The sequence below is a fragment of the Sinocyclocheilus grahami genome, unplaced genomic scaffold (genome assembly GCF_001515645.1).
Source record: "Sinocyclocheilus grahami isolate Dianchi unplaced genomic scaffold, SAMN03320097.WGS_v1.1 scaffold186.1, whole genome shotgun sequence".
In the NCBI taxonomy this organism is placed as follows: domain Eukaryota; kingdom Metazoa; phylum Chordata; class Actinopteri; order Cypriniformes; family Cyprinidae; genus Sinocyclocheilus; species Sinocyclocheilus grahami.
In genome coordinates this window covers 1,117,645-1,142,853 of record NW_015505365.1, presented here as the reverse complement: position 1 = coordinate 1,142,853, position 25,209 = coordinate 1,117,645, and the positions used below count along the sequence as shown (strand labels likewise).

The 25,209-nt window shown below is 36.4% G+C and overlaps 3 protein-coding genes across 3 annotated transcripts in view; 2 read left to right on the top strand and 1 right to left on the bottom strand.

Moving 5' to 3' along the window:
• lrp13 (low-density lipoprotein receptor related-protein 13) overlaps positions 1 to 9,973 on the top strand; it is a 15,979-nt gene extending 6,006 nt beyond the window's left edge. Inside the window, exons 6-21 of the mRNA XM_016284674.1 lie at positions 426 to 655; positions 753 to 882; positions 1,888 to 1,991; positions 2,527 to 2,710; positions 3,022 to 3,234; positions 3,778 to 3,961; positions 4,094 to 4,295; positions 4,758 to 4,922; positions 5,060 to 5,260; positions 5,867 to 6,410; positions 6,913 to 7,032; positions 7,129 to 7,236; positions 7,307 to 7,540; positions 8,465 to 8,786; positions 8,865 to 8,973; positions 9,892 to 9,973. Of these exons, the coding sequence (XP_016140160.1) occupies positions 426 to 655; positions 753 to 882; positions 1,888 to 1,991; positions 2,527 to 2,710; positions 3,022 to 3,234; positions 3,778 to 3,961; positions 4,094 to 4,295; positions 4,758 to 4,922; positions 5,060 to 5,260; positions 5,867 to 6,410; positions 6,913 to 7,032; positions 7,129 to 7,236; positions 7,307 to 7,540; positions 8,465 to 8,786; positions 8,865 to 8,973; positions 9,892 to 9,918 (3,077 nt within the window). The 3' untranslated portion in view covers positions 9,919 to 9,973. The remainder of the gene's footprint in view (positions 1 to 425; positions 656 to 752; positions 883 to 1,887; positions 1,992 to 2,526; positions 2,711 to 3,021; positions 3,235 to 3,777; positions 3,962 to 4,093; positions 4,296 to 4,757; positions 4,923 to 5,059; positions 5,261 to 5,866; positions 6,411 to 6,912; positions 7,033 to 7,128; positions 7,237 to 7,306; positions 7,541 to 8,464; positions 8,787 to 8,864; positions 8,974 to 9,891) is intronic.
• Positions 9,974 to 12,188: 2,215 nt separating this feature from the next.
• Positions 12,189 to 19,062, bottom strand: rchy1 (ring finger and CHY zinc finger domain containing 1). The gene is made up of 8 exons (XM_016284686.1): positions 18,986 to 19,062; positions 18,394 to 18,513; positions 17,910 to 18,025; positions 17,697 to 17,775; positions 17,506 to 17,609; positions 16,930 to 16,959; positions 14,642 to 14,762; positions 12,189 to 12,777 (listed from the first exon to the last, which is right to left on the bottom strand). The coding sequence occupies exons 1-8, from the start codon at positions 19,037 to 19,039 to the stop codon at positions 12,592 to 12,594; spliced, it is 810 nt and encodes a 269-aa protein (XP_016140172.1). The 5' UTR covers positions 19,040 to 19,062; the 3' UTR covers positions 12,189 to 12,591.
• Positions 19,063 to 21,364: 2,302 nt separating this feature from the next.
• kcnv2b (potassium channel, subfamily V, member 2b) lies at positions 21,365 to 24,622 on the top strand. The gene is made up of 2 exons (XM_016284685.1): positions 21,365 to 22,756; positions 24,191 to 24,622. Exons 1-2 carry the CDS (start codon positions 21,458 to 21,460, stop codon positions 24,461 to 24,463), a joined length of 1,572 nt encoding a protein of 523 aa, XP_016140171.1. The 5' UTR covers positions 21,365 to 21,457; the 3' UTR covers positions 24,464 to 24,622.
• Positions 24,623 to 25,209: the final 587 nt, after the last annotated feature.

Genomic DNA, 25,209 nt, shown 5'->3' with positions numbered 1-25,209 from the left:
TTTTTTTTTTTTTTTTTTTTTTGTCCATTGCAGTGTTGTTGTTAACAAACTACTCTCATAATTCTTATGAATTGAATTACAGCATAAATTAAATACAATTAATTTTAGATGAAGAAAATAAAATTAGAAATGTCACCTTGACGACTAATTGAAATAAAATGATTAAATTACTAAAACGGCAAAGAAATAAAAGTGACACGCACATAAATTACTTAAATTAAAATGAAAACTGGAAATATAAATTAAATCTAATTCAAAATGTTGAATACTATTTTAGTATATAAAACATACTAAAATAACACTGGTCCATTATGCATAATGTTTCTGCATGTCTGAGATCAGCTTAACAGTAGAGAGCAACAGCAAGGTTATGACGTAAAAACATTGATTTTCATCATAATGGAATGACCCGTCCTGGCCTGCAGGTGAGGAGAGCTGCAGCAGTGCTGAATGGCTGTGCAGCAGCGGTCAGTGCGTTTCGGTCCGTATGCGCTGTGATGGACACCCGGACTGCAGAGATCATTCAGACGAGGAGGACTGCGTTGAACCTCCGCCATGCAGCACGCAGCGCCGCTGTCCAAAGAGCCAGGAGTGTCTGCTGGACGAGTGGATATGTGACGGAGAGATGGACTGCAAGGATGGCACAGATGAGAAGGTGTGTTAGGAAATCCATGCATTAAATGACCAAAAGCACATTATCATACATTATAAAATGATTAAAGAGTTTTGACCACCTTTCCCACGTGAGACAGAACTGTAAGGAGACTCCAGCACAGTGTGGTGAGTTCCAGTGGCCATGCGCCTCTAACACACAGTGTGTTCCGAAAGCCTGGCGCTGTGACGGCTCTGAAGACTGCAGGGATGGAAGCGACGAATCTGGTTGTGAGTTAACACCGTTTTGTCAAACTGAAGCAGGCTGAACCCAGTGCAAGTTCATTTTCATTAAACATGCAGTCAGAATTGACCCCGTTTACTCTTAATGCATATTTTGGTTTTTTTTTTTTTTTGAACAATTAGTTTAACAAGTCTCCAACCATCTGTCGTAGACTTTTTCATAGAGATATAAAGACACTTCCCAATTAAAAAAAATAAGTTTCTCATTTAATGTCTTGCTGGACTCAGAAATTGGTCATATTACAGAAGGAAAAAGCGTTTTGTTTATTAGAACTTTCAAGTTTAAAAAGTGTGTTTGGGGTTCTGATTAGCTATACTTTCAAGAATCCCGATTTAGAAATGAATTGAGTCACTCCACAGGAATAACTGGCGGGACATTTGTCTACACTAAAATTAAGGAAATCTACAGTTCAAAAATGAGGTTGGTAAAAAAATTAATGTTTTTGAAAAGTTTTTCACCAAGGCTGCATTTATGTAATCAAAAATAGTTAAAACGGTTATAAAACATGAAAATAGTTTTCTTTGTGAATGTATTTTAAAATGTAATGTATTCCTGTGATGCAAAGCTGAATTTTCAGCATCATTACTGCAGTCTTCGGTGTCGCGTGTTTCTTCAGAAATCATCCTAACCTCCTGAGACCCTGCATCCTCATATGAGGACATTATATTTGAGTGAATTTCTCTGAGACTGTACATGCCACAGTTTGAAGTCTGGATGTCCTGTAGAGAGCACATTCAGGGCTTTTCAGAGATACTAAATGTTTGGTTGTTTCACCGTGACCACTCCCTCTTCTTGGTATGCTCTGAACAGTCAAAGTGTGCACAGGACTGCCACAGCACACCTACAGGCACGGTATGAAGTCCTCTTTCTGTTAATGTTAGAAAATGTCTGCTTTGAATATTAAAAACTACCAGTCATGGAAATTGACTAATAATAACCTACACTACAGTTCAAAAGTTTGGGGATGATAAGATGTTTATGTAGTTGAAAAGTCTCTGCACCAAGGCTGCATTTATTTGGGGGGGGCTGCCAGACAGACACATGCTCTGAACAGTCAAAGTGTGCACAGGACTGCCACAGCACACCTACAGGCACGGTATGAAGTCCTCTTTCTGTTAATGTTAGAAAATGTCTGCTTTGAATATTAAAAACTACCAGTCATAGAAATTGACTAATAATAACCTACACTACAGTTCAAAAGTTTGGGGATGATAAGATGTTTATGTAGTTGAAAAGTCTCTGCACCAAGGCTGCATTTATTTGGGGGGGGAAAAAAAGCTGTAAAAAAAATGTAATTGTGAAATATTACAATTTGAAACAACTGTTTTTATTTGAATACATTTTAAAATATAATGTATTACAGTGATGGTAAAGCTGGATTTTTCATGACCTCAATGACTCTAAAAGGCATAAATGAAAAGCATTTAATCAATGTTGACCAGTTGGTGGCAGTAGCCACTATGTAAACATACTGTAGACATTATGTAAATAACCTTCGTTTCTGTATAGTACACCAATATCAGATACAACCTCTCACTTTGGTGCTTGGCCTTTTATTAATAAGCAATTAATTAATAGGCAGTTTCTTACCATTTTGTGCTTCCTGTCCACTGCTTTTCTTCTTTCTATAGCGCTGTTGGTGCAGGATGGGCTACAAGCCTGTGGATGATGGGGTGGTGTGTGTTGATGTGGATGAGTGTGTGGACCGTCCAGACTTCTGTTCACACTACTGTAACAACACTCAGGGCTCATTTGAGTGCTCATGTAGTCACGGTTATGTTCTGGAACCTGATGGCCACAGTTGCAAAATCACAGGTATATACGAGCAAGAGCAAATATATAAAACATAGGCCATGTTCAGAATGGCATGCAAACGGAGCCGTATACAATCTTTTATAAAAATGGTAAGTGTATTCATTAGGCAACAAAATGTAGTATGCTATATAAATGCGTCATTCATTCAAAAAAAGTGCATTGCATTGTGGGCTAGAATATTTCACATGTGTGTTCAGATGAGTATGGCTTGAATACACATTATAATCTAATACACTCATGCACTTCAAGGTACATCCATTCACCCTTTACTCAAGCTGAGACTCTAATTGTAAGTTGTGCTCCTGTCTCAGGTGAGCCGTACCTGCTGGCGTCTGTGCAGTCTGAGGTCTTCCTGCTGGGTCTGAGGAGCTCCAGTCTGGACGTCCTGCTCTCGTCAGAGAAGCATTTTGTCCTGTCACTTGACTATGACTGGCAGAAGCAGAGAGTGTACTGGATCAACCTCAACGCTGACAACATAAAATGGTTGTCATTGGATCAGAAGAGCAAAGGAACCTTTATTAAAGGTCAGTGTTGTTGTTAACTACAAGTACATAAACATGTATACAAATACATACACGTGTGTATGTATATTAAAATCGTTTTTTGTAAATGAAATTAAATAAAATATACAATATAAATATTACATAATAAATTTAAATGTAAAAAAATCAAATTTAGAAATATTTAATTGGCAACTAAATTAAAAATCACAATTTTTAACTAAAATAAAAAAAACTTAAATACAAATATAAATTAAAATTGTTTTATGCTTGATGAACTTTACAACATTATTACTGTTACTGTATGGAACTGAAACCGCATTGAGCTGAATAATGACACTATTGTCTTTTTAGAGCTGCTTTACCAATGAAATTGCTGCTTTGAAACCGTCTGTATTGTATAAGCACTTTATAAAATTTGATTTTACATACTGCCTGACCATGACTAGACCGGTCATGTTGCAGAAACAAAACTGGTGTAAATAAGGCTGGTCATGCGTTGATGTATTAAAGTTTTGACATCACAGAATTGGGAATGACCTGTAACGGTGTCTGTCTGTGTGTCAGGTGTCAATGCAGACAGTCTGGCAGTGGACTGGGTGGCGAGGAACCTCTACTGGGCCGATAGCGTCAACAGCCAGATCAATGCAGTGGGACTGGACAGTGATTCCACCAGAACCACAGGACGTGTGGTGATCCTGGGTGAAGATCTAGGGCAGCTCCGCTCCATCGCTCTGCTGCCACAGGAAGGGTTTGAATAATCATGCTTTTGTCACTTTTTTTTATTTACAGAGCCACCAGTGGGCACTACAAAGCATGAGAATCACTGTTTTAGCATGTTACTTACGATGTAAGTTGGCCCTGATATTTGTCTTTCTTTCAGAATTATGTTCTGGTCAGAAACTGGGGACGAGGCTCAAATAGAAAAAGCAGGAATGGACGGCTCAGACAGACGTGTGCTGGTCAGTCACTCTCTCCGATGGCCGGTCAGTTTGACGGTGGACTCCCTGCATCACAGAATCTACTGGACAGATGAGAAACTCAAGTGCATCGGATCAGCCGATACTGATGGAGGAGATATTAAGGTAGTGGATGTGTCCACCTCAGCATCTTAGAAAATGTCTAATAGGGCGAAACATTACATGATCTGCTAATCTGTTTGTTGTTGCTTTCCTTGTAGAATGTTTCTGGATAAACATTCCTGTCCATCAGTCTAATGTTAAGAGTCTTTTAGATGGAGTGGTGGATGAAGTACACAAATCAATTACCTGAGTACAGACTCCCTAATCAAATTTGAATTACTCCTTTTCAGTTTTGTGGGTTTGAAGAATGTGGGTAACCAAACAGTTGATGGTAGCCACTGACTTGCATAGTATCCCCCCCCCCTTCATTTTGGGTGAGCTATCCCTTTAAGTACTGTCCACCACTGGATAGATATGGGTCTTTAATGAAATGAAAAGGATCTAAGAGTTAAAAATTATTTAGATTCCAGCATCTTTTAAAAACATTTCGGACATTTTCCCTTTCCATCTTCCATAATTCCGCAGCTCTTGCAGATGATGGAGACCCCCAGTCCATTCTCAGTGTCTGTATTCAATGATGAGGTCTACTGGTCTGATACCAAAAGAGGAACCATTCAGAGAGCTCACAAAATCACGGGCAAATTACACCAAGTCCTGCTCAAACGTCCTGGACAGCCGTTCGGTTTGACGGCAAGTACTCCTGAACACTGTGATCATTAAATTCAAATGAAACCCCTCAGACATTTGTAAAGTACAGGCTATATTTGCTTGCTTTGAAAGATGCATAAGATGTAAATTGGGTAACTGCTGCTTGTGTGCATCTGCAGGTCATTCATGCACTTTTCCAAGTGGGCATCCCTAACCCATGTGCTTCCCAGCACTGCTCTCACCTGTGTGTTTTATCCCCGGGGCTGAAGGCTGTGTGCAAGTGTCCGTCTCAGTTGCTGCTGGATGAAGATGGACTGACCTGCTCCAAACACAAAGACTCGTCCTTCCTGCTGTTTCTTTCTCCAACTGCAGTCACACAGGTGTTGCTGTTAATACCTTATGGTCAAAGCTAGATGTTAGAATTATAATTGACTAATTCATAATAGTGCAGTTCATGTCATTTATTTTAAGATTAGACTATGCAATGCTTAATCAAGAAATGACAATTCAAACATTTTCTCTTTTGATTCTAGCATAAGGTCAGAAATAGGATTAGGGTTGTGGTGTTTCGGGACCAACAAAAGATTTTTTTTAACAATTTATTAAAATGCTTAGTGCAAATAATGCTTTCTTTATCACTTGCGATCTCACGAAGTTATGTGATCAATTAAATTCTCTATGCTGCACAATGACTCATTTACATCGCATCTAGTTATAATGAAATGATTTGTGCTGAACAGACCACCTGAACAAAAACTCTAATTTCTAACCGATCCACTGTTGCATTCAAGAAATAAGCGGATATGTCTAATTAGCTACATTGCTCAACGCTGCAAATAAATAGAAACTGATCATATGTAAACCAGTTTTATTTTGGATCCCATTAATCGTGATTAATTGTTTGACAGCACTAATGTGGTGCGTAAGTGTATTAGACTTTTTTTTTTATTTTATTTTTATTTTTTTAAATACAATTTGTGTCTCAGATTTATTTACAGAACAGACACGCCCCCGTGGACCTAAAGAACTGGCCTGAACAATGGCGTTTTGACCTTCCCAGCATGAACAAGCCAACCTTGTTAGATTTAGTGCTGCGCGACCTCACTCTGTACGTGTCCGATGGCGGGCAGCCCGTCGTGGGGCTCTTCAAGATGAAGGACACCGTGCTGGTGCCTCGTGGGAAACTGCTCCAGCTACATAAGGACTCGCTGCGCACGTTCTCAGTGGACTGGATCACCCTGAACGTGTACTGGAGCAGCGAGAAGCTGCCTGGCCTGCAGGTCACCTCACCGGATGGTGCACACACCAGTGTGATAATACAGGACGGTGTCAGAGCTATTGCATCCATTGCTTTAGACCCACCCAGCGGACGCCTCTGCTTCTCAAACAAAGTCCAGGAAGGTCATATGACCCAGGTGGAGTGTGCCTATATGAATGGACAGAACAGGACAGTGGTGTGGAATAATTCAGTTCGGCCAACTTCACTGATCTTTACAGATGAAGGGAATAAACTGTACTGGGCTGACACTGGTATGTTTTATATACATTCATATGCTCACCAAAGCGGCATTTATTTGATGGAAAATACAGTAAAAACAGCAATACTGTAAAATATTATTAGAATATTTTATTGAATATATAAAATGTAATTTATTCCTATGATGCAAAGCTAAATTTTCAGCATTACTCCGGTCTTCAGTGTCACATGATTCATCAGAAATCATTCTAATATGCTGATTTGCTGCTCAAACATTTATTTATCAATGTTGAAAACTGTTGTGCTCGTGATGCACTACCACTCAGGACTTTGGGGTAAGAAACCCAATCCACAAAAAGCAAAAACATTTTCAACACTGATAATAATTACATTATTAATAATGAGCTAAAAATCAGCATATTAGAATGATTTCTGAAGACATGAATAAAGTAGAAAATAGTTATTTTAAACTATATAATAAACGATAATATTTTACTATATTTGACCACATTGTATGTGTGTGTGTATATGTATGTTTACTGATCTTTTCTCTAGGTCTTGCAGTAATTGGTTCAGTTGCCATAGATGGTTCTGGATACAAGGAAATAAAGACAGAAGAAGGCTTAATGGCATTTGCTTTGGTTAACAAAGTTCTTGTTTGGATTACTAAAAAAGGTACTTTTGTATGGAGAAGTTGTGCTCTTCTGTGGGGAAAAACCAGGTCATACCATTTTAAGATGATTTTTACCTAATAATCTGTCCATTGTTTAGACTCCACTAAGTGTTGGTTTAGTGATGTTGAGCATACAGGGAAGCTGTGGTTTGAAGTGGACGCCGACATCGTCAGTCTGAAAGCTTTCGCAAAGTCAAGACAAAAAGGTGAGGAAATAATTACGTAATCACATTTATGTAAATTATGAAGCATTAATTAGTCCATTTCATATTTCAGGCACTAATCTCTGCTCTAATGGTAATGGAGGCTGCAGTCACCTCTGTCTTGCGTTCCCTGGAGGAATGACGTGCCACTGTGCCCATACTCACCGCCTGGTCAACGGCAGAGACTGCAGTCCGGACCCCCGCTGCCCTGGAGGCACCAAACCTTGCCTGAGTGAAGACATCTGTCTACCTCTGGAGCAGTTCTGCAACGGCGTCGCCGACTGTCCAGATCATTCTGATGAGAACTGTGAGGAAATGTCAAATCCTAACCTTCTGGTTTAAATGTAAAAATGTTTTAGGGAGGAATAAGTTGGCTTTACTAATAACATGGATTATTCTGTTGTGGGTAGCTGTTATTGGGGTGTATATTTGCACTGTGAAGAACATATGCAGGTCCATTTTTACTCCAAAATCAAATAATAAAATAGGAAAATGTAATTTTGCATAATGCAAATATTCTTAATGGTCCTAAAAATAGGCGTAATTTTATTTTGGGACACCTTGGAGAATTACGTTTCTTTATGATAATTATATATTTTTTTGCTTGGTCTTGATAACTGTAATACATCACAAATATTATAGCATAAATAAACACCCATAAACATACAGAATCCAAAGAGAAAAATTGGAAATTACATTTTGCAAACAACCTTAATTTTGTTGATAACATGGATTATTCTGTTGTAGGTAGCTGTTATTGGGGGGGATATTTGCAGTGAAGAACATATGCAGGTCCATTTTTACTCCAAAATCAAATAATAAAATAGGAAAATGTAATTTTGCATAATGCAAATATTCTTAATGGTCCTAAAAATAGGCGTAATTTTATTTTGGGACACCTTGGAGAATTACGTTTCTTTATGATAATTATATATTTTTTTTGCTTGGTCTTGATAACTGTAATACATCACAAATATTATAGCATAAATAAACACCCATAAACATACAGAATCCAAAGAGAAAAATTGGAAATTACATTTTGCAAACAACCTTAATTTTGTTGTTTATTTAAATAATTTTATTCAATGAAAACACGCAATTATTTTTTTAATTACATATCTACATAAGTCCCCAGAGTACAAAATGACCCAGACATGATTTCATTAGATTCATTCAACAAGATTAAACCGGATCCATATAATGGGCATGTCCTTCTCTTCTGAATTCTCAGGTGTTCAAGATACACAACATAAAAATGTCCGGATCAATCCTAAAGCGTTTCGTCCAGGTTTGAGTGATAATGTCATACCAGAGAACATTGAGTCTGAGGCGTGTGGTGTTACGCTGTGTAACGGCAACGGTAAATGCACAACCCAGAATGGAGTGACCGTGTGCGTCTGTGAGACGGGTTACAGTGGAGAGCACTGTCAGGAACATTCGAGTGGGCTCTCACAGGGGCCGCTTCTGTACGGAGTAGTTGGGCTGTGTGCCGCTGTGGTTGTCATGGGGGTCACCGTCGGCATCATTCAGAAGAAAAAAGCCACAAACCAGAGGTACACCATAATCTGCTGACTTTTATTTATGATGGTTAAAATCCAACTTTTTATGACGAATAAACTGTTTGTGTTTAGGCAAGCAGCACGGACTGTGGATGTGCAGGAAACGGGCATGAAGGAAATCGAGACAAGACGAGAGACCTCTTCAGCAAAACCTAATGGAAAAGACACTGAATTCTCCGAGGTATGAAATAAGAGAATGGTGATATTAAAGGAATAATTGACCCAAAATGAAATCTTGCAGAAAATTGACTCACCCTCAGGCCATCCAAGACACATTTTTCTTCATCGGAACAGATTTGGAGAAATGTAGCATTCCATCACTTGTTCACCAATGGATGCTCTGCAGTGAATGGGTGCCGTCAGAATGAGTCCAAACAGCTGATAAAAACATCACAATAATCCACACCACTCCAGTCCATCAATTAACATCTGGTGAAGTGAAAAATTGCATGAAACAAAGGAACAAGTCCATCAATAACTTCAAACTACTGCTTCCAGCTGAAATATGAGTCAAAAAATCATGATTAAAAAAAAAAGTTGTTGAATCGGGAGAGAAATATGCACAGATCAAGCAGGTTTACAAGCGAAAATGGTTCAAAATCGTTTTAAGTATGTCAGTGAATTTTGATGTAAGAGGACAATAGGGGGTGGACTTTTTCACTGGAAGAAGCATTATTATGGACTCGTATTTTGAATATGATCAATGGTTTAAAGTTAAAACGCATCAATGGATTTGTTTCTTACAAACATGCCGCTTTTCACTTCACCAGATGTTAACTGATGGACTGGAGTGGTGTGGATTATTGTGACGTTTTTATCCACTGTTTGGACTCGTATTCTGACGGCACCCATTCACTGCAGAGGATCCACTGGTGAGCAAGTGATGGAATGCTACATTTCTCCAAATCTGTTCTAAAGAAGAAACTCATCTACATCTTGGATGGCCTGAGGGTGAGTGAATTATAAAAATAAAAACAAATGTTTGGGTTAACTAAAAAGTGCCCATTAGCAAAGATGGTGTAATATTTGCTGTGAAAATCCTTGATGAGGTTTTGAAGTAACTTGATTTGACAAATTTTTTCTTTTTTTCTGTCTTTAGGAAAATGTGGTAACGTCTGTTGACTAGCTTCAACTGTAGCATCTTGGTTTCTTTGAAATAAAGTCATGTTGCATTTTGAAAAGTCAAATTCAGTGTAGTTTGTGCAATTACCTTATGAACCATCTGTAAACAAACTGCTTCATAACTATCATTCAGTTTATTCAATTAGTCTAAAGGCAAAATATAAAAATTAATGATGATATCTTGGTTTATCACAAGTACTGCAGAAATTGATTTCGCCACAGCACCACATTGTATACCTGTCACAATGAAGGATTAAAGTCAATTAAGAAACCTGTTGTGAAATGATGCTCTGGACCACAACAATTTGGGAAGAAAGTTAGAGGTGGCTACTTGGGAAAACTTTGGCCCCCCCCTACAATATGACCGCAATTAACGCAACAGAGGTTTAATGCATATTTTATGCAATTTAAAGAGTACAAAGGAAGGTACAACACTAGAGAAGGTCTGTGGCATCTCAAGGCAACAATTCATAATTTGTCAATTTTGATTTTTTATTTTTTTGAATTTTGCCCATTTAAAATCTATTTTTGAAAATGGGATGAATCCTCCAAATTTTTGCCGGCCTTTTAAGCATCACCCTTGTCTTCCCAGTGGGTTCACCTTTATGTAAGGTGAGTTTCACAATCACAACAGATAAAATGTAACTGATTTAAAATTGAGATTAAATGCATATAATATTACATTATTTTATGTAACTAATATTCTAAGTTTAAAATTGAATTACTTTTAAATGTAGTTGAACTAACGTTGAAGTTAATAATGGTAAAACTTTAGTTTCTTATTAGAATGCGTAATACTAGCATATTGGCTCTTTAGTAGTATTTACAGGTGCATCTCAATCTTACGATCAGGGTTAGGTGCTTCTACACCCTTGTTAATCAGCTATCATTTCATACTGTTTTTAGGAATAAATTATGGGTAAGGTTAGGTTTAGGGGTAGGGATTGGGTTAAGTCTATATTTTTGGACAGTAATGTTGATCCAGGATCAACAACAAAAGATGTTGATCCAGGAACATGTCTTACTTGGCAAAATCACGGCGACCCCGACTATACCTTTAAAGTATCTCCAGTTTTCGGTTTGTGGTTTTATTTCCAGTTTGTGCTTTGTTGATTTAAAAATAAAGATTTGACTAGTTTCCCTGCTGTGTTTTTGTGCTCTGACTGGAATCTCTGCTGTAGGCTGTTTCTGTTATGATCATGTTTTCACCACTGTCATGATTAATGTGTTTTGTTATAAAAACATTTGAGGGTTTTAGATCAATTCATCTTCCCCATAAGAGTTCACAATGACTAGATTCAAAACAAACGATAGGTTGAGCCCCTCGGTGTGCTTTCAATTAAGCTCAGCCAACCACCCCGTGGTAAACCAAACATGTTTACTGGAATTAACAAGTCCATTTTTTGGTAACCATTTGATCTCTTCAGTGTCTGTCTGACTTCCGTCAAAAACTGCTTATGTGAAATTACAGAGAAAAGGAACATAAACATATCCAAGATTTGACACCAAACGTAAATTTTATTAAGTCATATATAAATATGCACGGTTCTGTTTCGCTTTCTGTGAACGTGCTTAAACACTCAGCTGGAAAACATTTACACAGAACACAGAACATTTGGTGCTACGCCCCTGCTCACAACATAATCTTGTTCACTCAGATACTACAGATTTCAACTGCTTAACAACTGCTAGTTCACTGTAAGAGCTGACCATAGCCGTTATAAAGTATAAATCCATCCCTTCTCATTTGGTTACCACATGTGTATCTGAATTCCAGAAGCAGAACAGTACCGTAAAGACCACATTTCACAGCCCTTTCAGCGATGGTGAGCTTACCATTTACTGCTGTCGGCTAAACACAAGACTAAACATGTGGAGGTCACAAATAACCCATAACCCAGTAACTGCAGATGTTATTATAGGTGTATAATATCAGCGTGGTGCAATCTAATGGTTCATGATCAGGGGTGGTGTCTGAATTGTGTCTGGTTTGAGCCCCGTAGGTGGCAATCAAGTTTTGCCACCATTGTATTTCAAAGCAAGGTTCAACAGAAGTACACTTTGGAGGGAAGAAAAAAAAAAGTCATTCTCAATAATGCCAGTCTATCATCAATACCTCAAACTCTATTAAAACGAGAAGGTTTTCTAGAAGAAAAGCTTAGAGAAACATGAAAATAAGAACCACAATTCTCTCTTTTTTTATTTTTATATAAGACTATTTAAAAAAACAATGCAATGCGATCATTTTATTTCTGTAATACAACGGCTTGTTTGTTGTCCAGCATTAATCAATAAATAGCATTAAATAATTTTAAAATGAACAAACATTCGTAAATGATATCCACTGTCCCTGAATGAATATCAGAGCTCATGTTGATACATTATATTAAGGATAATTTCCTTAATTTAAACCAAAGATGTTTTTGACAGATATTGAGGATTCGTTTAAGTTTATCCTCTCAGCACAGGATTACCTTTAACATACTTTATAACAAAATGCATGTGGAATAGTACAATTAAAGAAGCCTCAAATATGTTTTTATCCTTTTTAATAAAGCAAGAAAAATAAGAGCAGTTCTACAGACTTGAGAGAGGAGCAGGAAGGGAGGAGAGCTTGTATTCTATAAATAAGTGTTCTATAAAAGCTTAACTGAGAGATGATTTCTGATCCTAAACGTCACTCGTGGTGCTCTGTGTTGGGCTCTTCTTCAAGTGTCTGCTCTGCAGACTGTCGTGCGTCTACAGGAGGGGCCACGATCAGCCCGCCGTCCTGCGCAGTGTTGTAAGAGCCACAGGAGCTGCATTTCATGCCCAACACGTGGAAGGAGACAGTGCAGCGAGCCTGGCAGTCATTGCATATGATCTGTGAACATAAAAACACATACATACACGAAGTGTATTTCACTGTATCAAAGGGAAAAAAAGAAACTAAATTCCTTATTAAAATTTTTAATTATTAAAATAATATTTTAAATAAATAAAATGAAACGAACTGAATAAATAAAGCCAGCTTTAGGGGCATTTATATATCTTGACCCACCCACACTTTTTTTTTTCCATTTACAATATTTTCAGTTCTAATTCTAATTTGTGTAAAACAGTAACAAGTACTATAACATTTTTTTTTAAATAAATCAGTATAAATTTAAGGCAAATTCAATCTTGAGGTAAAAATAATATAATTCTTTTCTGAAAAAAATATTTAAAGAATAAATTAAATTAAAAGAAAATTATAAAAAGAAAATATATATATGCAATGTGATCATTTTAGTTTATTTCTGCTATAAGGGGTTTGTTTCATGTCCAGCATTAATCAATAAATAGCATTAAATAATTTTAAATGCACTATAACTATTGTTTTTTAATAAATCAGTATAAATCTAAGGCAAATGTTACAATGAGGTAAAAATAATAGAATTTTTTTTCTTTGCATAAAATTAGCGAGGATGTAAATTTTATTTCAGAATTGAAAACTGGGGAATTAGAGGAAATGTTTTGTCATGAAAACAAAAAATAATGATCTTACAAATAGGTGTAAGTTTATTATGCAATAAAACAATGTTTAATCACAAACATAACTACTATAAATAAAACCAAATAATTATTTAAAAAATATGATGGAAAAGTTATTTAAGAGTTTTAAGAGATTATCTAGAGTTGTTATTATCAACTAAAGCTATTATATTTTTTTCTTCATTGAAATAAAGCTGAAATTAAATCAAATTTTGACATAAAACTCGAATGAAAATTAGAAATGTTTCCATGGCAACAAAATTTTAAAAAGTTAAAAGAACTAAAATTGCTAAAACTGAAGAAAATAATAATAAACTGAAAATAAAATAAAGTTAAATAGAAATGTTTAAAAAACAAAAACGAATTAAAAATGACAAAAGAAAAAAAAAGAAAACTGAAAATACAAAAAAAGCTCATTCAAATTAAGAATAAAAATTATAGTATATAAATAGTTCTAAAATAACAACTCAAGAGATTCACCTTACAAATGGCAGAAAAAACAACCTAAACTACTGCAGCCACATGCTGTAAGCTAAAATAATCATTCTGACCTTCACAGCAAAATGACCAAAGTAGATACTGCCAAATCTGAGCTGAACCTTCAGCATTTTACAACTGCAGGATATGAGCACATCTTACAGACTCATAAACGAACATTCACTTCTGCTTGTGTTTGCAATGCTCCTCATTTGTATGCTCATTTAGATCGCTCGAATGAAAATTAGAAATGTTTCCATGGCAACAAAATTTTAAAAAGTTAAAAGAACTAAAATTGCTAAAACTGAAGAAAACAATAATAAACTGAAAATAAAATAAAGTTAAATAGAAATGTTTAAAAAACAAAAACTAATTAAAAATGACAAAAGAAAAAAAAAGAAAACTGAAAATACAAAAAAAGCTCATTCAAATTAAGAATAAAAATTATAGTATATAAATAGTTCTAAAATAACAACTCAAGAGATTCACCTTACAAATGGCAGAAAAAACAACCTAAACTGCATTACAGCATGTGACCTTCACAGCAAAATGACCAAAGTAGATACTGCCAAATCTGAGCTGAACCTTCAGCATTTTACAACTGCAGGAAATGAGCACATCTTACAGACTCATAAACGAACATTCACTTCTGCTTGTGTTTGCAATGCTCCTCATTTGTATGCTCATTTAGATCAAATGTCTGCTAAATGAATACATGTAAATGACGGCTCTGTTACCTTGACTGTAGTGTCCTGGTACTCTGTGGGCATGGGAGTCTGGGCAATTTCCTTATCTCTCTCTTCCCAGAACTCCTTCATGTTGAAGGCCGAATGCATGCACAGAGGACAGCGGTAAGCACTGCGGGACAGACAACATAAACTCATCTCTCAACTTTACAACATTATCGTATAAGTATATATATATACTTCTTAAGTTAAAGGCATACTCCACCCCAAAATGAAAATGTTGTCATTAATCACTTACCCCCATGTCGTTCCAAACCCGTAAAAGCTTCGTTCGTCTTCGGAACACAATTTAAGATATTTTGGATGATAACCGGGAGGCTTGTGACTGTCCGGTTGACTGCCAAGTAAAATACACTGTCAAGGTCCAGAAAAGTATGAAAAGCATCATCAGAATAGTCCATCGGCCATCAGTGGTTCAAGCGTAACGTTATGAAGCGACGAGAATACTTTTTGTACGCGAAGAAAAAAACCCAGACTTTATTCAACAATTTGTCTCCTGTGTCTCTCCACTTCACCGTAGCGCCATTTATGAGAATATCCACTGAACGCAAGCAGCGTACGCTATTATGTGTCAGCCGTGACACAAGGATACGTTTTCTATGTGTATTTACGCTTTGATTTGAACGAAAACATCGGATCCGTGCAGCGCGGCTGACACAGAATAGCGTACGCTGCTTGCGTTCAGCGGATATTCTCATAAATGGCGCTACAGTGAAGTGGAGAGACACAGGAGACAAATTGTTGAATAAAGTCGGGGTTTTTTTCTTCGCGTACAAAAAGTATTCTCGTCGCTTTATAACGTTACGGCTGAACCACTGATGGCCGATGGACTATTCTGACGATGTCTTTCATACTTTTCTGGACCTTGACAGTGTAATTTACTTGGCAGTCAACCGGACAGTCACAAGCCTCCCGGTTATCATCCAAAATATCTTAAATTGTGTTCCGAAGACGAACTAAGCTTTTACGGGTTTGGAACGACATGGGGGTAAGTGATTAATGACAACATTTTCATTTTGGGGTGGAGTATCTCTTTAATGGAAATGTCAGTATGAATTAGGGCTGGGCGATATGGCCTAAAATCAAAACCTCAATTAATTGAACACTTTACCTCGATTACGTTTATTGAACGATAATTTTATTAATTAAATTTTTTTTCGCTCTCACAGTTCATTAAAGGTTTGTACTGTAAATATACTCAAATATTAAAAGGTGGGATATTTTTTTCTAATGAAAGAGTTCACTTCTTATCTTTGTAATTTTAAAATAATTGAAGGACACAAACTATTTATGGTTATTTGTTAAATATTTCGAACAACTAAAATCAAAGCTTGCTTGAAATGAAGACGTCTTATGAAAAAAAAAGTCACATTTCAGTTTTATTGTAAAAAAGCAAGTTTCCTTAAAAAAAATATACAAAACGTACATTTTTGCAAACAAAATAAATGAATATTGCCATGTTAAAAGTAGAAAATAGCCAGTATCTTTTGCAAACAAAATACTAGGGATGCACCGATATGAAAATTTTGGCCAATACCGATATGGTGGCCGATATATCGTGCATCCCTACAAAATACATTTTAAATATTGTCATGTAAAAAGTAACTTGTATCTCTTGTAAATGAATATTATTTTAAATAATGCAATGTGAAAAGTAGAAAATAATAACTTGCATCTCCTGTAAACAAATGTTTTAAATAATGAATCTAAATGGAACACTGCTGATTAAGAGAAAGAGTAGGGCACCATCTCAGCGATCCTGTCCTGTCAAGTTTTTACTCTAGATTCTTATTGGCCATTCTTACAGAACAGGTCTTTCTTTGTGTCTAAAACCGAGAGACGCAGACCTCAAGGAATGTTTTTTTAAAGTGCAGCGCAGAATGCCTACTCCGCCGTGTTGCCATCAAATACCACAGTCTATGTCAAATACAAAAGTTGCCATGCCAACCTGCTACTGTAAACAAAAGCTTGCAATGCTTGCCCCGCCTCTGGGGTCTTCTGATTGGTCCACTGTTCTGGAACTGACATTGATGAGCGGCGCTGCGCGAGAAGTTGCAAAAGACACAAGCACAACGTGTCCGTATAGCGCCTACTACTGTACACACATGGTAGTATGTTTTCAAGGGGAAAGTATTAATAGGATTAAAAAAACGAAATAACCGACATGGGAAAATTACGTCAGTTAAGAGATTCTGAATTTCAGTTTCAGCCCTAGTATGAATCTATGCAGAAGTCATTAGAAAACAATGCAGTAGTCGCAAAAAAACATCACTCCTTACCCAGTTCTGAACATGTCCTCAAAGCATGTTCTGCAAGCAAAAAAGAAAGCGTTTTTACATTAAATCACATTCATTTGATAATACATGTGTCAGGGCCGGAACGGCTGCGAGAGAAAAGTTTATAACATTTTAAATATGGATATTTTTCTTACAAAAACGCATCGATTCGCTACAGGAGGCCTTTATTCACCCCCCGGAGCCGTGTGAGGCACGTTTTATTATGGATGGATGCGCTTTATTTGACTACTTTTGACCTGTTGAAAAAAACACCCACCCACTGCCATTATAGGGCTTGGAAGAGCAAGGACCATTTTTAATATAACTCCAACTGGATTCGTCTGAAAGTCATATACACCTAGGATGCCTTGAGGGTGAGTAAAACATGGGCTAATTTTAATTTTTGGGTGAACTAACCCTTTAATTTGTGAAAGGCTGAATTAAGCAAAAACCCAGACATTTTTAAAATTGTCATATAATGATAGTCAAATACATTTAGTCAAATGTGTTGAAGCGGTTAACTAGTAGTGGATACAACGAGTGTGTTATTTGTTATTTCTAGCACAATCAAGCACTCACCTGTGTAGCAGATGACCGCAGGGGAGCACATGAGCCCCTATTCTGGACGTGTGGATGTCCTCCATACATACAGGGCAGTTCTGCCTAGAGACATTCTCAACACACTGAAACAGCAAGCACTGATTAATATTTCACTACTAACAACAAAATGAGCAGGTAACTTTCAAGAATCAGGAGAACACTTTTCATACCTTGTGATTGTCTTTAAGATCAGTTGCTAAACATAGATTGCACTTCGTACAATGGAAGTATTTCTCTCTTGGGCCAATTCTAAAGGTAACGGAGGAGGTCAATGAAAATCTTACAAAAATTTGCTTCGGTTTAATAATGAAGACCCTTCTAATTTGTACGTTGTTTTGCATGAAAGCGTGTGCTAAATGAATAAACGTAAATGTCATGCAAACCTGCATATCCCGCAGGGCTGGCAGTGGTACTGCTTCTTGTCTTTATCAAAGAGATGGCAAATGTCACAGTAATACTCCCCAAACTTCACTTCACATTCTTTACATATCTGTTGAGACTGAAGAACACAGAATGCACAAGAGCTTTAAATGTTACCAGAGCTGAAAAGTACAGATTTTTTTTTATTCTACATTAAGAAAATGACTATATTTACAATTTGTTGCATTTTGACACTTTAATGACCCATGATTTTTTTTTTTTTTACAACAAATACCACTATGATGTATAAATAATTATTATATATATACAAAATTATTATTATTATTTCTTGGAAATACATATCACAATGCATTTGTTCTTTTTTTTTATTGCTTATTATCACCCTAAAATATTACCCAGACATATTACAGGTTGTGTGAGATTCATCCAAGCAAAGCCTATATATATATTTTTTTTAGAACTTAAATAGCTTAAATATGACTTCACCTCTTGTATAGAATTGCATGCTGCGCATTTGACCTCTCGGACCTTAAATCGGTCCATTTGATGGTTCTCTTCACCATCATGACAGAGTCTGCAAACATAAAACTTCCCACAGCAGGGCGCCTACAGAGAGAGACAGACCACAAACACATTTCACTGCAGATCAATGCACAATTGCACATGCAAAAGTCCAGTTAGTAGCTCCACTGTAACTAAGTGCTTCCATGTTACAGCCAGAACATCACTGACATCAACATGCTGCAGGAACAAAACCATAACAAAGCCCTAAACGGTCTATTTTTTGCCTCTAACGAGCAGAGCAACGAGTCTAAACTAGCATATCGAATTTGTTGCCTTAAGCCAACAATAATTAGATTCTAGTTCATACAATAATCTTATATTAAACATAAAAACCTGGCAATAGGCCTTCAGTGATGTACATTCCCTACAGTTAGCTAGTATGCTAATTAGCATCGCTTCAATCACACGCTCCCGTGCGACCAAGCAAGCATTTACCAAAACAATCATGCTAACTATTTGACAGCGGCGAGCATATGCGAAACACAAAGTCTACATGTAATTAAATGTCGCTCACTTTTAACAAACAGCTGCGAACGTAATGCTCACATCCAACTTGCGTGGCAGCCATGTTTCACTTAAATGCTAGAAAACTTTATTTAAAAGTCCTTCATTTACATTGAATTACAAGAAGGAAGAAGATATATTAGGCTACAAGTAATATAAAATATATAAAACTTTATATATAAAATCTATAGTATATTATATTTTATAAAATGTATATATATATATATAATTTTTTTTATTATAACTATTTATATTTTAAATATATTATATATAATATTTTATAAAATAGTTCACCTAAGGTAAAATGTACTTGATCATGTGTAGTCCTAAAGAAACGAAAATATGAAGAAAGTTGTCACAAGGCTTATATCTCAGCCAAGCAGTCAAGCATCTAGTTTAAAACCTAAATTATTATTATTACTATAAAAATAATTATCATTAATTAAAAAATGTATTAATTAGTGCTGTCAAACGATTAATCGCGATTAATCGCATCCAAAATAAAAGTTTTTGTTTACATAATATATGTGTGTGTTCTGTGTATATTTATTATGCATATATATTAATACACACACAAAGTATATATTTTGAAAATATATACATGTATATATTTATATAATTTATATTATATATAAATAAATATATTTAATAATATTTTTCTTAAATATATGCATGCATGTGTGTGTATTTATATATATATTTATAAAAAAAAAAAATATTACGTGACCTGCAAACTGCCAAACCGGCCCATTTTGGGGGTCTTGTCATGACCACAGTGACAGATGGCGCAGCTAAGATTATAAACTTGCCCATTGTCTTTCCCTAAATTATTGCTTAATCTGAACTACTGTGAGTTTAAGCGTTTAAGAGTCTATAAACCACTGAGCATGTATAAGTATATTAATGTTACATCTGAAAGCATGATTTGTTAAGTACTGCTTGTGAACGTGATGTTGTAAAACTAGCTAACATGCTCAGTTTGATTGTTTTTTCACAGATGCCCTTGAGATCTGGAGACATGTGGACATGTTTGATTGCACTAGCATTTGTTATGTACAGGATTATTTTGTGTATCGATTCTATCTTGCATCCTGTGCTGCTTTTATGTGGGAAAAACTGTTTTGCGATATAAAGAGATATAATACACGTAAAATATAATATTATGTAAAAAAAGAGTGTACATAGATTATTTCTAAAGAAGTGATAATCTAACAGAGGCCAATATAATGCAAGTTACTGAATAAATATTTATTCTTTCATTCTTTACTTTTTTTTTTCAAAGAATAATAGATAACTGTAAGGAGAAAAGGCATAAACATCATAGCGTTATAAGCACATGCCAAAAATACCACTTATACATTTAACAGGAATAATTACCTGAGTCACTGAACTTAACAACACACTCTCTTGACAATTCGTAACAATTTTGGTGAATTACTAGCTAATTTGTATAAATTTATAGGGGTGGGGTTAAGGGTGGATTTTCATGCTTAATTTTTTCTAAAAAATGCTGCGTTTCTACAAATTCATACTAAATCTCCACATCGTAAAATAGGTACGTTTTCTCATAAGATCGGGTTTTAACTGAAAGCTAACTTAAAGGTCTTAGTGACCCTTAAGGTTACCTTAAGTGACTTTGTCTGGCATTATCTGTCCTGCTCTTTCCATTGTTTACAAAGCTTGATTCATGCCCATTTGAATTCGTTTTGATTTTGAAGGTAGATAAACACACTGCATGCATTATTCAAAGAAATATATATATATGATATATTTACATGATTTGGTGTCAATTATAAGTGGTGCTAAATTATTAAAAATGCATGTAATTGATTTCTAAAGGATCGTGTGGCACTGAAGACTGGAGTAACGATGCTACCAATTCAGCTTTGCAACACAAGAATATATTATTTATTTAAATGTATTTAAATAGAAAACAGTTTTTTGAATTGTATTTTTTGATCAATCATAAAATATCTTAATTTTTCCAAACTATGTATATGTAGAAAATATCTAGTTTCTTAGTTTCATTCATGAATTCCTTCACGTCCGCTAATTCCTACATCTGTTTGGCTGCTTGTTTAAATGTTACTCTCATTATCCTCTAGTAAATACGGTGCCCTATCCCTAACTACTGTAGCTAAAGAGCCTTTAGTTTAGAATGAGTTTACGAATAAGCATTTGGGTGTTGAAGGGGGTCTTAAACTCATCCGTAACTTGGTAAGAACATTCATTCATTGACACATGGCAAGCATGCCATTTCAAAGAACGCAAAGCAGACGTCACTATCAAGCAAAAGCTTAAAGGATAATGACATTTAATTTGAACTCAGCTCCTTATAGAGAGCATTAGAGCTCTGGCGCTGCCTCCTGCTTGCCTCTTTATACTTAAATAGGGTAGATTTAACCTCAGTAAAGCGCTGAGATTTACAGGCGTATGGTACACTAGCTATCCTCCTCGAGGAGGATAGCTGAGGTCTGAAAGGATGTTCAACTTTCAGAGAAACAGGAGACAGAGCCTCTTTCCCAACTGCAAACTAGCAACCTCTGAGTCAACAGATGATGTGGTTCCGTTCGCTAAACAGTGTTTGCTGAAACAGTGGAGCTCTTCAGGCGAACTACAGACAGATATCTATGACATCTTTGGTGAAGATGAGGAGGTTGAGAAGTATTCGGAACCAACAATGTGGTTTACAAGCGCCTCACCCAGCAGGAATTGCATGCTCAACCTCAACGTTGGTGGAAAGTCCTACCGCATCACCTATAAAATGGCAGCAAGATACCCACAGAGCAGAATCGGCCGTTTAGCCACCTATACGGACCTCAACATGAAGCTGAACCTCTGCGACGACTATGTGGTGAAGGACAATGAGTATTTCTTCGACCGAGATCCAGACGTCTTCAACAGCATCTTCAACTTTTACAGAACCGGCGTGCTGTGGATCAAGGACGAGTTTTGTCCAAGGAACTTCTTAGAGGAGATCAATTATTGGGGTGTTCGGATCAAATACTCGCAACGGTGCTGTAGGATCCTTCTTGAGGAGAAACACGACGAGTTGTGCGAACAGCTCAAGGTTCAGAAGGAACTGGAGGCGGAGGTGGATGTCGAAGAAAATGAGGAGGAGTTCAATGACATGTTCCTCGGCGAGACGAGACGCTCGCTTTGGAACTTCATGGAGAAACCGTTCTCCTCAGTACCGGCGAAACTAATGGCGGTCGCCTCGAGTATGTTTGTGCTGGTGTCGCTGGTTACAATGACTTTGACTACGGTAGAAGAAATGGAGAACATGGCATCTAATGAGTTTAGCAGAAAGACATTTGGAGAGTTCATAGAGACACTGTGCATAACCTTCTTCACCGCTGAGTACCTGCTGCGTCTAGTTTCAAACCCAGATATCGGTTGCTTTGTTAAAAGCATGCTGAACGCGGTTGACCTCATTGCCATCCTACCGCAGCTTCTCCAGTTCGTGCTCGAAAGCTTTGAGACCTTCAATTCTGGGACACAAACCACTGACATGGAGACTGTTGGTCAGATGAGCAAGGTGGGACAAGTGTTACGAATCATGCGACTCATGCGTATTTTTCGTGTTCTGAAACTGGCGCGTCACTCGACGGGGCTCAGAGCGTTTGGCTTCACGTTGAGGCAGTGCTATCAGCAGGTGGGATGTCTCTTCCTCTTTATCGCCATGGGGATCTTCACATTCTCCGCCATGGTTTATACCGTTGAACACGACGTCCCTCAAACCAAGTTCACCAGTATGCCACATTCTTGGTGGTGGGCATCTGTAAGTAAACATTATTTCTATTAATCATGCAGATATGAGATAGTTGATGTTGAATATAATTCAATTACTCACCCCCATGTCTTTCAAAACCAGTATTATTTTGTTTTTTTCTGTAGAAAACACAAAAGGTGATATTTATAGAATGCAACAGTCAGGTTCTGAAAGTAAAATGCCATTCCTTTTCTCTATCCACCTTATTCTTCAACACTTCCGGTTCATTAGCCGCTATAGGGAAATAACGAGAAGAATTACAATGTGCAGTAAACTGTAAAACTGCTTGCACTTTAAACCAGAGTGTTCATAATTAAGATAATACATTAAAATAATGTATATGTAATATGGTAAGAAACACCAATTTGCAATATCAAGCAGGAAAACTAAAAATAGCTGGACGCGGGTGAGACCGGAAGCCAGACCCATAAAATGTACCTTCTTACGGGAATAATAAGATAGATAGGGAAATTGATTTTGAATTGATTTCAAACCTTTAAGACAGACTTACTATGAGCTACAAGGTTGTTAATGGATGGTATATGCTTTTTATGAAGCCATTAGTCTGCATTAGACCAATAGTTTTTTTAAATAATCAGATTTAGCAGAATTCCCGGTAAAAACTACATTACCCATAATACTGCAGAGAAATCTCTAGCAATCAAAAGAACTGCCCACTTGCATGAAGGATTGCAATTGGTGCAATTAAGTCAGTATCCCTACGCTCTAAAATTATTTAAATATTTGTATGCATAATATGCATATTTTGCAATATAAAATACATCGTTTAAATATATACTCAGTGTCACATGATTTTTTCCAATATGCTGATTTTTTACATTCAATTGTTTGATTGTATCATTCGCAATGCTTACTGGGATTATAGTTCTTTCCCTCATTAAAGCAGTTAAATACAGTTTTGTACTTTTGTGTTTTTGTCCAATTTGCTTCAAATCAAAGTTTGCAATGTTCTGATACACGTCTTAGCTGGTTGGTTTGGTTCATGGCTTATAACCCCTTAACAAAGACTTTTAAAAATCCCTATGGGAAGAATTAATGGAAAAAATACTTTCAAGACCACTAACTGGGAACTGTTGTACTCTTTAGCACAATGTCCAAGCTGCTCTTTTCCAAAACAATGAAAGTGAATGGTGGACATATTTGTCAAACAAGAGTTTCAGTGAATTGTCAAGTTTCTCACACAAAGCTATTATACATATATTATTCTTAGAAAAAGTATTTTTTAAACTACTTTTATGAAGTTTTCAAGTCGTTTTTGTGCTTTACCACATACGGTCTCCATACACTTTCATCTGCTAAACCCCTCTTTTGGTTTTCTATGTAAGAACGAAACTCATAGGGGTTTGGGAAAGACACATGAGGTAGGGTAAATAATGACAGAATTATTATTTTTATCAGTTTACCATTAATTTCTCGTTCCAGGTTAGCATCTCTACTGTAGGCTATGGTGACATGTATCCGGAGACTCTTTTGGGGCGGATATTTGCCTTTGGCTGCATTTCCTTTGGGATCATTCTGAATGGCCTTCCAATCTCCATCCTCTTCAATAAGTTCTCCGATTACTACGCCAAACTGAAGTCTCATGAATACAGTTCCAACACGAAGAACAGAGGGAAGGTTAACTTCATCCTGAGAGCCAAGAAGAAGCTCAAAGAGTGTGGCTGCATTGAAACTAACGACATTAATGTTTCGTAGACACTAGTGAAATCGATTGTTGGCATTGTTACGATGTACTGAATCTTGTCTGAATGAGATCATTTTCTAAAAAGCCTCTTATCTAAAAGTGCCAAAGTAAATTTTAAAATACAAGTAATAAGTAACACGGACTTAAATGATCAGTAACACTTTATTGTAAGGTGTCCTTGTTACACATGTACTTACTATTATAATAACTATTAATTATGCATAATTACACGCAAGTTAATCCTAACCCTAAGTAAGTACATGTAGTTAATTAATATCACTCAGTATTAATTACACTGTAACAAGGACACCTTAAAATAAAATGTAACCAATATATTACAGTCTGTTATAACTCATCTCCTGTTCCTGCATTATTAAATGTTTAGCTTCATTGCATGAACAAATCTTTGACAAAGTTGTACTACGGCATTAAAGTAGCCTACATTTTAATGTTTGGACATCATGTTTTATTTTCTACTTTCCGTCTGGTTATAGAATCACATTTAGCCTCATAACACTGATGCTAACCGGTATAATCTTCACTGTTTTGATGTTCTACCTAGCCTGGCCTTTTGAACTTGACCTGACTGACAACCAAAATAGAAGATTAATCTAATTTACAGAGTTCCCATGACGTGTCCAATTGACTTAATTAACACTGTATTTAGCCTCCAAAGACCAGGCAATTCCTTATTTGTTCTCAGCAGTTCCAATGTTTTTATTCTTTGAGGCCATACAAGCGTTTTGATTCAGTTAAC